This window comes from Larimichthys crocea, unplaced genomic scaffold (assembly GCF_000972845.2).
Source record: "Larimichthys crocea isolate SSNF unplaced genomic scaffold, L_crocea_2.0 scaffold348, whole genome shotgun sequence".
Lineage (NCBI taxonomy): Eukaryota > Metazoa > Chordata > Actinopteri > Sciaenidae > Larimichthys > Larimichthys crocea.
The window spans coordinates 3,909-17,227 of record NW_020854613.1 but is presented as its reverse complement, the minus strand read 5'-3'; the positions used below and the strand labels follow the sequence as shown (position 1 = coordinate 17,227).

At 42.8% G+C, this 13,319-nt stretch overlaps 2 protein-coding genes across 2 annotated transcripts; one reads left to right on the top strand and one right to left on the bottom strand.

The window, feature by feature from the left end:
• Positions 1-2,012: 2,012 nt before the first annotated feature.
• Positions 2,013-3,994, top strand: LOC113744990 (probable cysteine--tRNA ligase, mitochondrial). Its single transcript, XM_027276356.1, has 7 exons — positions 2,013-2,195; positions 2,287-2,353; positions 2,439-2,577; positions 2,831-2,954; positions 3,203-3,298; positions 3,421-3,621; positions 3,698-3,994. Exons 1-7 carry the CDS (start codon positions 2,094-2,096, stop codon positions 3,767-3,769), a joined length of 801 nt encoding a protein of 266 aa, XP_027132157.1. The 5' UTR covers positions 2,013-2,093; the 3' UTR covers positions 3,770-3,994.
• Positions 3,995-4,139: 145 nt separating this feature from the next.
• On the bottom strand, positions 4,140-8,266 carry LOC113744989 (DDRGK domain-containing protein 1-like). The gene is made up of 8 exons (XM_027276351.1): positions 8,237-8,266; positions 8,039-8,159; positions 6,101-6,249; positions 5,884-5,985; positions 5,657-5,779; positions 5,532-5,570; positions 5,314-5,419; positions 4,140-5,078 (listed from the first exon to the last, which is right to left on the bottom strand). Exons 1-8 carry the CDS (start codon positions 8,264-8,266, stop codon positions 4,918-4,920), a joined length of 831 nt encoding a protein of 276 aa, XP_027132152.1. The 3' UTR covers positions 4,140-4,917.
• Positions 8,267-13,319: the final 5,053 nt, after the last annotated feature.

The following is a 13,319-nucleotide window of genomic DNA, read 5'->3' as shown; positions in this document are numbered from 1 at the left end:
GAAAATCGTCATTTTTGCTGTTCTGGGCTGGTTGACAAGGGGTCATGTTTGAACGAACTCCTCCTAGGGATTGTGTCCAATTCACTTCAAACTTGGTAAGTGTGTTCACATAGGCTTTCTGAGTAAAAGTTATCAAAACGATGAATTTTGGGTAATCGCTGTGGGCTGGCGTTCTATGAAATCGCCATTTTTGCTGTTCTGGGCTGGTTGACAATGGGTCATGTTTGAACGAACTCCTCCTAGGGATTGTATCCAATTCACTTCAAACTTGGTGGAGTATTCACATAGACTTCCTGAGTAAAATTATCAAATGATGAATTTGAGAAAATGGTGTGGGCGTGGCGCTCTATGACAATCGTCATTTTTGCTGTTCTGGGCTGGTTGACAAGGGGTCATGTTTGAACGAACTCCTCCTAGGGATTGTGTCCAATTCACTTCAAACTTGGTAAGTGTGTTCACATAGACTTCCTGAGTAAAAGTTATCAAAACGATGAATTTTGGGGAATCGCTGTGGGCGTGGCGCTCTATGAAAAATCGTCATTTTTGCTGTTCTGGGCTGGTTGACAAGGGGTCATGTTTGAACGACTCCTCCTAGGGATTGTATCCAATTCACTTCAAACTTTGTAGGAGTATTCATAGAACTTCCTGAGTAAAAGTTATCAATGATGAATTTTGGGAAAATGGTGTGGGCGTGGCGCTCTTCTGAAAAATCGTCATTTTGCTGTTCTGGGCTGGTTGACAAGGGGTCATGTTTGAACGAACTCCTCCTGGATTGTGTCCAATTCACCTTCAACTTGGTAAGTGTGTTCACATAGATTCCTGAGTAAAAAGTTATCAAACGATGAATTTTGGGGAATCGCTGTGGGCGTGCGTGCGCTCTATGAAATCGTCATTTTTGCTGTTCTGGGCTGGTTGACAAGGGGTCACTGTTTGAACGAACTCCTCCTAGGGATTGTATCCAATTCACTTCAAACTTGGTAGAGTATTCACATAGACTTCCTGAGTAAAGTTATCAAAATGATGAATTTTGGGAAAAATGGTTTGTGGCGTGGCGCTCTATGAAAATCGTCATTTTTGCTGTTCTGGGCTGGTTGACAAGGGGTCTGTTTGAACGAACTCCTCCTAGGGATTGTGTCCCTTCACTTCAAAACTTGGTAAGTGTGTTCACATAGACTTTCCAGTAAAAGTTATCAAAACGATGAATTTGTGTAATCGCTGTGGGCGTGGCGTTCTATGAAAATCGCCATTTTTGGCTGTTCTGGGCTGGTTGACAAGGGGTCATGTTTGAACGAACTCCTCCTAGGGATTGTATCCAATTCACTTCAAACTTGGTAGGTCTGTTCAAATAGACTTCCTGAGTAAAAGTTATCAAAACGATGAATTTTGGGGAATCGCTGTGGGCGTGGCGCTCTATGAAAATCGCCATTTTTGCTGTTCTGGGCTGGTTGACAAGGGGTCATGTTTGAAACGAACTCCTCCTAGGGTTGCATCCATTCACTTCAAACTTGGTAGGGTCTGTTCAATAGAACTTCCTGAGTAAAAGTTATCAAATTGATGAATTTTGGAAAATGGTTTGGCCGTGGCGCTCTATGAAAATCGTCATTTTTGCTGTTCTGGGGCTGGTTGACAAGGGGTCATGTTTGAACTCCTCCTCCTAGGATTGTATCAATTCACTTCAAACTTGGTAGGTCTCTTCAATAGACTTCCTGAGTAAAAGTTATCAAATTATGAATTTTAAGGAATCGCTGTGGGCGTGGCAATCAATAAAATAATTCAAAGAAGGCATCGGCAGGAAGCACCTTCTCAGAGCTGTCTGAAACTTCTTGCGGTTATTCAGGGTTATGTTATGCCATTTCGACTGCACACATTTCAACGTGCGCATATCAGCGAGGGCCGACCACGCTGCTTGCAGCTTTCATTTTTCTTCTCTGTTTTTATTATTTTTCTTCAGACATAAAGTAAATCGCATTTTGACAGCCCATTCCCCCGAAAACTCTGTTTTCATCTGACCACCTCTGTGAGAACTCTGCATCAGTCAGGTCACACGTCTTCCTCTGTAAAGATTACCACGCTCAGTGTTTGTGTGTTTATGAATGTGCGCGTCTGATCGGCTGCTATTGTTGTCAGGGCACTTACACCTGAAAGGCAGCTCAGAGAAGATGTCTAAATCTTTAAAGAACTACATCACCATCAAGGTAAAGCCATCATGAATTCTTCATCATGTGTTCCTGTATGTTTCACGTTGTGCACTAAAGTAAATCACTCAGTCTTCTTGTCTTTCATCAGGACTTCCTGCAGTCTTACTCTGCCAACGAGTTCCGGATGTTTTGTCTTTTGACTAAATACAGATCAGGTGAGAAAATGTTTCTGTTTTTACAAACGTGCTGCATGTTTGCATCAGACTGGAGACTTCTACACTCTGCACTTTTGTTCCACAGCTATAGACTACAGTGACAGCAGCATGTTGGAGGCTCGCACCTCTCTGGGAACCATCTCTGCCTTCATCCATGACGCTCAGGCCTACATGAGGGGTCAGCTGCAGTGTTCACCTGTACAGGAAGCTCTTCTCTGGGAGAGGTAATACCACAGTTTGATCATATTGCTTTCATTGTGTGCCACACTGCACAGTTCTCAACTGTCCAAGTGGTGAAGTAAGTTTCATTTTGGTGTAGAAGCTTAGTGTGTGGATAACTGCTGAGAAGTGCGAGCAGATTTGGTGTGAAGTGGGAACTTTGTGATGACAGGAAAGCAGCTGATGTCACAGGATGAGACTGATTTCAAAATGCATCCTTTAGACAGAGACAGAGAATGAGGATTTGTGTCTCTTCAGGTTGGCTGAGACTAAATCCGGCGTGGTGAAAGCACTGGCAGATGACTTTGATACCCCACGAGCCATCAGTGCTGTGATGAATCTGGTTTATCATGGAAACTGTCAACTTCATCCTGTTGTTAAGGTAACTCGATGTGTCTGCACATCTGACTCTCCTGAGATGACACAAACAGGCTGAAGGTTATGCTGCTGCTAATTCAAAAATAAAACTCTAATCTTTTTGATTGTTATGAAGATTATGTGGTGATTGTAATCAAAACTTTGGACAGATGAGGCAGGAAATCATTTATTTCGCAACAGACATGCTTACAGATGTCACATGATCAGTTCTAAGTACTGTCAATGACTGTGTGTGTGTTATATTCTGTTCAGTGTGACGGAGCTGCTCGGAGTCCTGCAGTGTTTGCAGCAATGGTCAGCTACATCCGAGATGTCTTGGATGTGTTTGGGATCAATATGCACAGTAAGGTCAGAATTGAGGAAGAACTTCCAGATTTTTGAGATTTTCCGTCCGTGGCTCCAAGGATAAGAAATGTCAGGCTTTGATACACACAGCTGTCTCTCACACACTGTCCTGCCGTCATGTGCAGGAGGCTGATGAGGTGAGCAGTCGTGGAAGTCTGGAAGGCGTTGTGGAGCAGCTGACCCGTTTCAGGAGTGAAGTTCGAGCATTCGCACTGACCCGTCAGGATGGTCCAACTAAACGAGCACTTTACCCAGAGAGAATGCCTCTCCTCAAAGCCTGTGATGCCCTCAGGAATGACCTGGCACCCTTGGGTGTGCTGATAAAGGTATGCTGGCTCACACTGAAATGAAAACTGCTGTTTAACACAGAAAAAGTGATATGAAATATATTCATATGTTCAGGATCGAGGATCCACATCGACATGGGAGATAACCCAGAGAGTCCAGGATAAAGACCAGGAGGCATCCAGCTGAGATCCACTTTAGCCTCTGAGACTCTTTGTTTCTTTGTGGACTCAACTTCATCAACTGAAAGACTTTAAGAGACCAAACCATGCTGACCAACACAACAAGAGAATAACTTACATCAGATGTCTGCTGCACCTGTCATCAGTGTATGAACTCTTTGTTTCAAAAACCAGAAGCTAGATTATATAATAAAATATCTAAAATTATATAATAAAATCTGTCTATTTATGATGTTTGATACATTTTATCTTCGTCTGATGTTGTTCTTGCTGACTCAGCATTAATACTAGCCCCACATCAGGTCCTGTGCTGATCCTGCAGTGTCATACAAAGAAGTATCTGGATTTTATGTCAGTAACGGTCAAGAACACAGAGCCTGTGTACTGATTTATTTATTAACAACATGACTGTGATTGGATCTTATCGTATGTTTCTGCTTCAAATGAAACCAGTAACATGACTCATTGGCTTTTTTTGTTCTTAACTGTCAGATTTAACACACACTCCAGTGAATGCAGGAGACAGGAGAGGAGTTAATCTGCAGCACAGCATCCAGAGAAAACTCACAGCACTCTGTAAATTCTGCAGTGCACTGCTGACTGAGACGGTCTGATGAATATGAGCAAAATATTAGCTACATATTATCTTGTCTTGGTCCTGTTCTTAACTTGGTGTCATGCATTCAAACCTAAACTCATGTAGTGCCTGCCTTCATATACTGTAGTTGATGAAAGCCAGTCAACTTAACTGTGTTAACACTCAACTCTTCATCAGAATGAAGTTTTGTTGTGCTTAAAACATAGAAACACATTAAGAGGCAACAGATCTGTACTGTGCACACACTGCAGCAACTCATGGATGTATAAAGTTCTGTTTCATGACTACATTTTATCTTCTGAATGGACTGATCACTAGAGACGTCACCAAAAAAGCAAAACAGACCAAAGTCACTGTTTGTCATGTTGCTGGGCCTGTTGGTTTAACGTCATAAACAGTAGTCACTGTAATAGTAGCCTTGTGCTTACTGGTGAATAAAGACTACTGAGCCATCATGTCAATATTAAATACAGCAGAAAATAACATCATCATAACAGTCCGGCATGTGCTCTCCACCATGAAAAGTCTCCAGGTGTCCTGCAGCAGAACGGCGTCCGTCAGGCGGCGCTGCGGCTCTCAGGCATCAGGTTGATCAGAGAGTTACTGGCCTGAGCCAGTTCTGTGATGGACACTCTGCCTCTGTGTCTGATGAACTGAGCCACAGAGTCCAGTTCCTCTGGAGTGATGGAGATAAACTTCCCTCTGTCATCAATCACTCCTGCAGAAAACACACAGCATGTTCGATCACAAAGGATACAGCAATAAAGTGTGATGAAGACTATCTGAATATGAAAAACTCCTGACTGTCAGAAACTAGCAGTAACACTTGCTCACACTAGGTGGTGTAAGATAGGAGCCAACATTTCTGCATTCCACCAATTCAAAGAATGACACCTCATGTGTGGATGTTTACCGTGAGCAGCCTCATCCATACCAGCCCTGATCACACTAACCTGTGAGCGAGCCTTCAGCTAACAGGCTCTGCAGTCTGTCAATAGCATCCTGTGTCCTCATGCCAAAATGAGAAGCCAAGTCCTCGAGGAGAACCACCTTGGAGCTCTGCAGGACAGAGGAGACGCAGTTTCACACACTCTATTCAGATACTTCAGTACAGGCTGTGTGTGTGTGTGTGTGTGTGTGTGTGGAGTGTGTGGAGTGTGTCCATTCTCACCTCGATGTACTGGATGAATTCTTGCAACAGGTTCCGTGACTGAGCATAAAGGCACACACACACACTTATTAGAGAGCATGCATTACAGTCAAAAAGGCAGATGTGAACATGATATGATGTGTGACCTGGTCCTCAGTGAGCTGCTCCTCCTCTCCCTGATCCTCCACGACGAAGGACGCTTTGAGTCTCAAGTACTCCTCCTCCTCCCGTCTCTCCTGCTCCTCTTTAGCTCGCCGCTCATCCTCCTCCTGACAAACACAGCGCAGGGCATCAGCATCTCGTCATACAAACGCGCAGGGAGGAAACAGCTGTAAGAGGTGTGTGTGTGTGTGTGTGAGAAAGAGAGAGAGACCTGTTTCTGTTCCAGCAGCCGTTCTCTCTCGTCCTCCTGACGTCTCTCCTGCTCTCGGAGCTCCTGCATCCTCTTCCTCTCCTCCCTCTCCTCCACCTCCACCTGTTTCAAAAAGGGTTTTCATTATATATCCACACTTAACTGGAACTTTCGGCAGGTGGAAGCATTTCTGCTGTAGACTGCGTTGAAGGAGAACAAAGTGTGTTTTGACACTCACCTCTCTCTGGGCTTTCTTGGCCTGTTTCTCCTCCAGCTTCTTCTGCTTCTTGGCTCCAACTTTAGCTGTCGCCTGGAAGTTCTGCTGCTCCACGTCTTCTTCCTCCCCGCGCTCTTCCTCTGAAATCCACAGCAAACTTGTTCCATGTTCTCATGCATCACATACATTATTAGGGCCCGAGCACGCGGTGCGAGGCCCTATTGAATTTTGCATGTTTATTAGGGCCCGAGCACGGTACGCTGGGGCGAGGCCCTATTGGCTTTCTAACGCTTAACAACGTTTAAAAATAAATCACATTTTCGACGGCCTATATGTACTCAAAAACTCACGAAAAATCTGTCTACCCTCCCAAAGTCGGGTGTAAAATTGCGCATTTTGGGGCTCTCGCACATGGACGTACGCATATGGCTCGACAGCGCCACCTAGATGTGTGTTTTTGGCGGTGCCCCTCACCACAGTTTCATCCACGTGTACGGAATTTGGAGGGAGTATGTAACATGCCCAGACGCACAAAAAAGTCTCTTGGTGACCCGGGCTACAGTGAAGCGTATGGTGTCCAATTTATGTCAAATTTGGACTTTTCGTGTTTTTGGGGTCATTTCTAGGGGTCGCATTTGAACGAACTCCTCCTAGAAATTTTATCCGATGTGCTTGAAACTTGGCGTGTGTGTTCTTCAGGCCTCGACAATAAAAAGTTATCAAAATCACAACTTTTCATCAGAGGGCGTGGCCGTGATGGCGCATCAAAGTCAACGCTGCCGATTTTTTCGGGAAAAAATTAGACTTTTGGCTGATTTTCAGGCAAAAGTGTTGGGCTATCATATACTTCCTCAGAGCTGTCTGAAACTTCTTGTGGTTGTTAAGACCAATATTATGCACAATTCGGCTGCATAATTATTTAGGGGGCGGGGCAAAAGAGCTCTATAGTGCCCCCTGGAATTTTTCTTTGAAACAGCCCCACCACAGCTTTGGACACAGAGTTATGAAACCTCAGCCGAATTGTAGAACGCGGCAAGACCTACAAAAAAGTCTCTTGGAGCAATGGGCTACAATGAACAGGAAGCGAGATATTTAAGAATGAATTTTGCTGTTTTGGGCTGGTTGACAAGGGGTCATATTTGAACGAAGTACTCCTAGGGATTTGATCCAATTGACTTCAAACTTGGTAGGTGTGTTTATATAGAATTCCTGAGTAAAAGTTATCAAAATGCTGAATTTTGAGGAAACGGTGTGGGTGTGGCGATCCATAAAAAGATTCAAAGAAGAAATCGTCAGGAATCACCTGCTGATGGCTTGTAATTCTCACAAATTCACGTGTTGTGCTTTCATGTACTTTCTCAGAGCTGTCTAAAACTACAACTGCGCCATGTAAGGTTGTCACAATACCAGAAAGAAACTTTCTGAAGGGTCTCTAATAGAACACAATCTGCCTTCATCCATCCACACGATGTTCACAACACTGTTTCACATCATTAGCGGAGATTGTAATACCTTATCTTCTGTTATAAAATATCTTTGCCTACACACAGTGCTGCTACATGTCCTTTAACACATCACTAGGCTGTTTTAACTGAGCAGTAGTACTAGCAGGCTCTGGTCTACTTCAGAATCCATCAGAATGTTAGCCTGTCCTTCCTTACCAAGCCCATAACCAATACTGACACCTGTGTCTCCTCTGTGCCGAGCTACACACAACTAATAATAATATTACTAACATAAATCAAATATTTGTTTCAACACACGTTTCATCATCAGGGAAAAAGTCTAACTAATAGAATACTGCATCACAGGACACTTATCAGATTAGATAAAAAAAAAATGCCCTCACTGTTGCTTTACTTGGCATATAGCTGTAAAATAAACCCTGTGTCCACGTCTTCAGTAGAAATGTTCCTGATGGAGCTAACCGTTCATACACATTCAGACACTGATGCACACCTTCGGGGTTCAGTATCTTGCCCAAGGACACTTCGACATGCAGACTGGAAGGGCCAGGGATCAAACCATCACTGCTTGCAGCTTTAATTAGGGCCCGAGCACGGCACGCTGGGGAGAGGCCCTATTGGAGTTCGAACACTGAACGACGTTTAAAAGTAAATCACATTTCCTTTCCAATTGGTGGATGAACCGCTCTACCTCCTGAGCCACAGCCACTCCAGATGGCATCTTTCTAATTGTAGATCATTAGACACTACTTTCAATACTGTCTATTGTATCTCTACAATATAAAATAATTTATCACAATATTAGACTTTCTTTGTAACCATAATTGTACAAAGCATACAATAAGAACAATTACACTAAGTGTGAACCACAAAACAGGAATGGAAAACATTTTTTTACAAAATATTTGCATATATTGTACATATTATGATAATATCAATATTTCTGTTTCAGAACGTCAGTTTCACATCGTCAATCGGAACCATTCAGGCTGGAGCTGAGAAATTTGAACGTATTGATCTTTGGTCTTTGAGGACAATGACAAAATACAGAATAACAGGAGCCTTTTAAATCTGTCTTTTAAAGGAATACTTAAAGAATTTGAGAAATATGTTCATCTGCTTTCTTGCTGAGAGTCAGATGCTTTAAATATGAAACTGGAGCCAGGAGGCAATTAGCTTAGCATAAAGACTGAAAACTGGAGGAAACAGCTAGCCTAGATGTGGAAAATCCTAAATTACATCTAGTATAGTTATCACCATGAGGTTGCCAGACAACAAGCAGAGACTCTGCTTAAGAAAACCATCAGATGTAATTGAAAGCTCTGGGGAAAAATAGAAAAGGCTTGTCTGTGGACCTTAACTGAATATTATTTTATCTACTGTCAACATTGAAGGTCAATATTGAACTTTGTTTTTGTATGATGAGGCATACATGATGTTCACTAAAATGGAACATATATCTATATTTAAAATTGTCATACAACATATGGCTTAAAAGAATATGAGAACTGTATGGAATGGAACTAGGGATGTAAACGGTTAATCGACTATCGGTTAATCGTCGAAAAGAATTTAATCGATTAAATTAAATTAATTAGGTTAACTTAATCTAGGGCCATTTTCCACAAGAGTTTTTTTTCAGTGAAATGTCATGGTGTCGCCAGTTGAGGGGGCCATTGCTTAATCTAGGCCACATCGAATGTACCTGAACGTAACGGCACACAAACATGAGGCGGAGTGCAGTATGGGAGAATTTCAAACTAATAGAAAAAATTGTATTTCCTGCGGAAATACGGTGTGGATGCCCTCTGCCAAACTGCCTGATGCATCTATGGAAATTTGTATGAAAAGGTGTGTGTGAAACGCACACTAGAAAGAATGTGCGTCCCACTTATTTACACGTGCACGCACATGAAACACGTCTGACTGTATTTATTACACCGTAACACAGCAGCTGAACAGTGGTTCATCTACCATGACACTGGACCTTTAACTGCTAAAATACACCTGTTGTGATCTCATCAAATATGATGGCACAGATCACAACATGAACAGAATAAAAACACATGTATGTAACTAAACAAATACACTAACAAGTTTCATGCTTAGCCGTGTTAAGCTATGTAAAGCTAAATGCACAGTACATCACAGTCCATAAAGAACAGTTGCGTTAATTTGCCGTTTGGGCCCGCCGGTTCCGTGTCTAACTTGTCGTCTTACAATCAGCTGGTACACTCCTGTGCTCCATGCGCTGGGTTGTTTACACTCTCGGTTAGCGGCGTGCTAACAAGAGACGCCTGAGGACAGGTGGGCGCGTGTCTGTTGCGGCCCGATCCCTTTCCGGGCATGAGTTCTGGTCCAGTGAAGTGTCCCTGCTCTGCAGTGTCCGTTTGTGCATTCCTGGCGGATGAAACCGGGCACTCCATGTGTTGTCTTTACGCTAACAGCGCGGCCGGTCTCTCGTTACAATCAGCTGGCGACTGACTGCTGTGCTCCGTAGCTGCGTGCTAACCGTGTGTGTGTGGACTCACACAGGGGACGTAAGCGCCGTGGTTTAGCGCCGTCCTCTGCCCGGCGTCAACTCACACCGGCGAGTGTTAGCAGCGTAAACGGCAGCGTTGCGAGCCGACCGTATTCACGCGAGAATCCTGGACGTACGCGAGACCCCGTGATAAACTGTATATAAAGAAAACAACAACAAACAGCTGACTTTGCTTCTCCGACGTGAAGGAGATTATAAAAAGGATCTGTTGTGTCATAAATGATTGTGTGTTGTTCCACTTCAACCATCAGTCTCTCATCTCATGTTGAGACCCTTTGATTGACTGACTGCTCACCTGGTGCCACCGGTCATGACGTAACGCTGATGTGAAGTTGTGAAAAGCTACATGAACTGCGTATTGTTTTATTTTGAAAGGGGGCGGAAGTTTATTATGTTGATTCTGTGTCGGATTTCCTGTCTGGAGCAATCAAGCTCTGATGAGATTTACGAGGTTTAGCAGCGCCTCGCGACTGTGCAGCCATGCATTTACCGAGCAAAGACCACCATCTGCCGGGGTGCGTGTGCCGGCACGTGTGTGTTTGTCAGACTGCTGGGCTGGTAACGGCAACGGTTAACGGAAGGAAGTACATGACAGAAATGACCGTTTGAAGCCAGACCGTTGTAAATATCGCTGAAACAACTTGACCGCGTGTACTAAGAGGCTTTCCTGATCGTGGAGGTATTTTTAAAATGTGATTTCCGGTACGGAATGGACTGCTTTCGTCTGGTAAAGGAACGGCTTTTGTCTGCGTGCCTGAAGAAAAATCGCTCCTTCTGTGACGTCACACGCTGTAAACGCTGCTGTAAAGTAAAAACATGCTCAACTTTAATATTTAATTGTTTAAAAACGGTAAAAGGTTTTGTAAAGTTGAGGACAAGGTTAATAATTTAACATCTTGTGTACAAGTAGTAATTTGAATGAAGTCTGTAGGACAAGTTATGCAGTCATAATTGTAGTGGGTCTGTTAAGAGATTTGAGGATTTCCTATGCATCCTTATGATGGGAAAATGGTACAAAATGTTTAATAATTTGTACAGTATTAATAGTAGAGATCTGTAAAGTCATAGCCATAATGTCCTGAATGAGCTGCATCTGGTGGTATTTTTTTATGTTTGTAGGACAGGATTTGTGTGAGTAGAAGCACGGCAAAAAACGTACGGAAGAAGAAAAATAACTAGAAAATTTCAAAAGAAATTTTGAGTGTGCGTGACTCTGGCCCCGTCGCCCCCATACATCATTATATAGCATGTCTTGCTCTGCTGTCTCTGTCTGCCATTTTAGACAGACAAGTTCAAATTAAGAACTACTAAAATGGCCTGCTGGCCCCTCCCCCCTCTCCTCCTTCAAGCAGGCTGAGGTTGCCAAGCAACCAGGACCAACTGTAATCAGGAGAGCAGTTACTGCACCTGTTAGAATGTCAGTTACAAATCCTGACAGAGACAGAGAAAATGCTGAGACCTTCCCTCGAACAGGAACGATTTCTGGCCAAACCGTATTTCCAATCATTGAACCGACTTAACCACAAGCAGGCTGAGCCCTTCCTGATCGTTTTACATAGGCATTTTCTGTTGATAAATGAAGAAATGTGCTCTTGGGAGCAATTGAAAAAAGCGGTACTTCTGCTTTCCTCCAGAAAATTTCCCTTCTTTTAACATGGGAGTCTATAAGGGTGTTGATGGGTGCTGCTGCCAAATCTTCGTGTCTCGAGCCAAAACTATATATCTGACAGCTTTAGCAGGCGAATGTGAGTGAGACAACAAATTTTCCTACGTTTCTATGTATAAATCGTGTCTGTAGCTGTGCATTTGAGGCCACAATCGCAGTTTACAAATTTATTTTTCGACGACTTTTTCTCTCCCTCTCCACTGTAGTGATGACATCACGCACTCTAGCTCTCCAAAGTTCTCGCAATACACACCCATTCATTTTTTGGCATCGTTTTTGGCGATTTTTGGCAAAACCGTTTGCCGAAACTCTTAGAAAAGTCATAACAATCGATTTCCGGGCGAGCCGGTCGTTTTGATACCCGTTTTGTGTATGTGTGACAAAAACTTTGGGAGGAGAAGCGAGCCAAAAAAACGGCGTAAGAAAAATAAGCAAAAGAATAAGCGCGGTGGATAACATATATTGTGCACTTTCAGGCACACTCAATAAGCGCGGTGGATAACATATAGTGTGCGCCTTGCACGCACACTCAATAAACATGGTGGATAACATATAGTGTGCGCCTTACACGCACACTCAATAAAGATTTGAAGAACAATATTAGTGTGGCTGCCCTCTGGGATGACAAAGACGCTCAATGTAAACTCTGCGGTACTACGTTTAAGTTCAGCAGCTGTACGAGTTCGCTAAGATACCACCTTCAAAACCTGCATGCAGCCGTGTTGACGTGCTAGCAATTAGCATTAGCCACTAAGAATGAAATACATGCTGATTGCTAACATGCTAATGCTAATTGCTAGCGCGTCATCGCTATCTGCGCCTGTGTGTAAATAAACATGCTCGGCCCACTCGTCACTCTCAAATTTTCTGCGGGAAATTGTTTAATAGAGGCCCTCTAATTTTCCTGTCACCTTCCTCAGGGATGATTGAAGCTGTGTTCAGTACTGCATGTTTCCAGTGCTAGTAATCCTACTGTTACCTTTCTCAGAACAAGGGAGATTATAAGTGGTGCTGCTAATGTTTTTCATGTAAGTACTTTACCAGATAATTATATGTAGGCTTAATATTGTGTAGGCTGAGCCCATATTGTATAGCTTTAAAAAATATTTTATGTTGCTTAATGTTTCACATGCAACAGGTGAGCCAGTGCACAATTATTTTTTTTTATGTATTTCAATTTTATGTGCAGAATTTATTTTGGTTAAATGCCATATCTGTACCGTATCCCAACTGGTACAATAAAACATTAGTTGAATATAACATGCATTATTCAGTATATAAGCAATATTTTGCTTTATGGTAAAGACACCATGAGAAATGTATGTTCTCAGGAAAAAAGCTGCTTATCAGTTAATCGTTAATCGATCGATAAGGTCAATCAACTAACAATTAATGAATTAATCGATAATTTGCATCCCTAAATGGAACAAATTACATGTGCAGGTTTTACTTCAAACAGAGTATGAGACTTATTCTTAATTTCCTCACCATTCTTCAGTACATGAGAAACTTCACATCAAACTAATTTTACTTCTGGACTCATTCATTAAAGTGGTGGACTAGCCG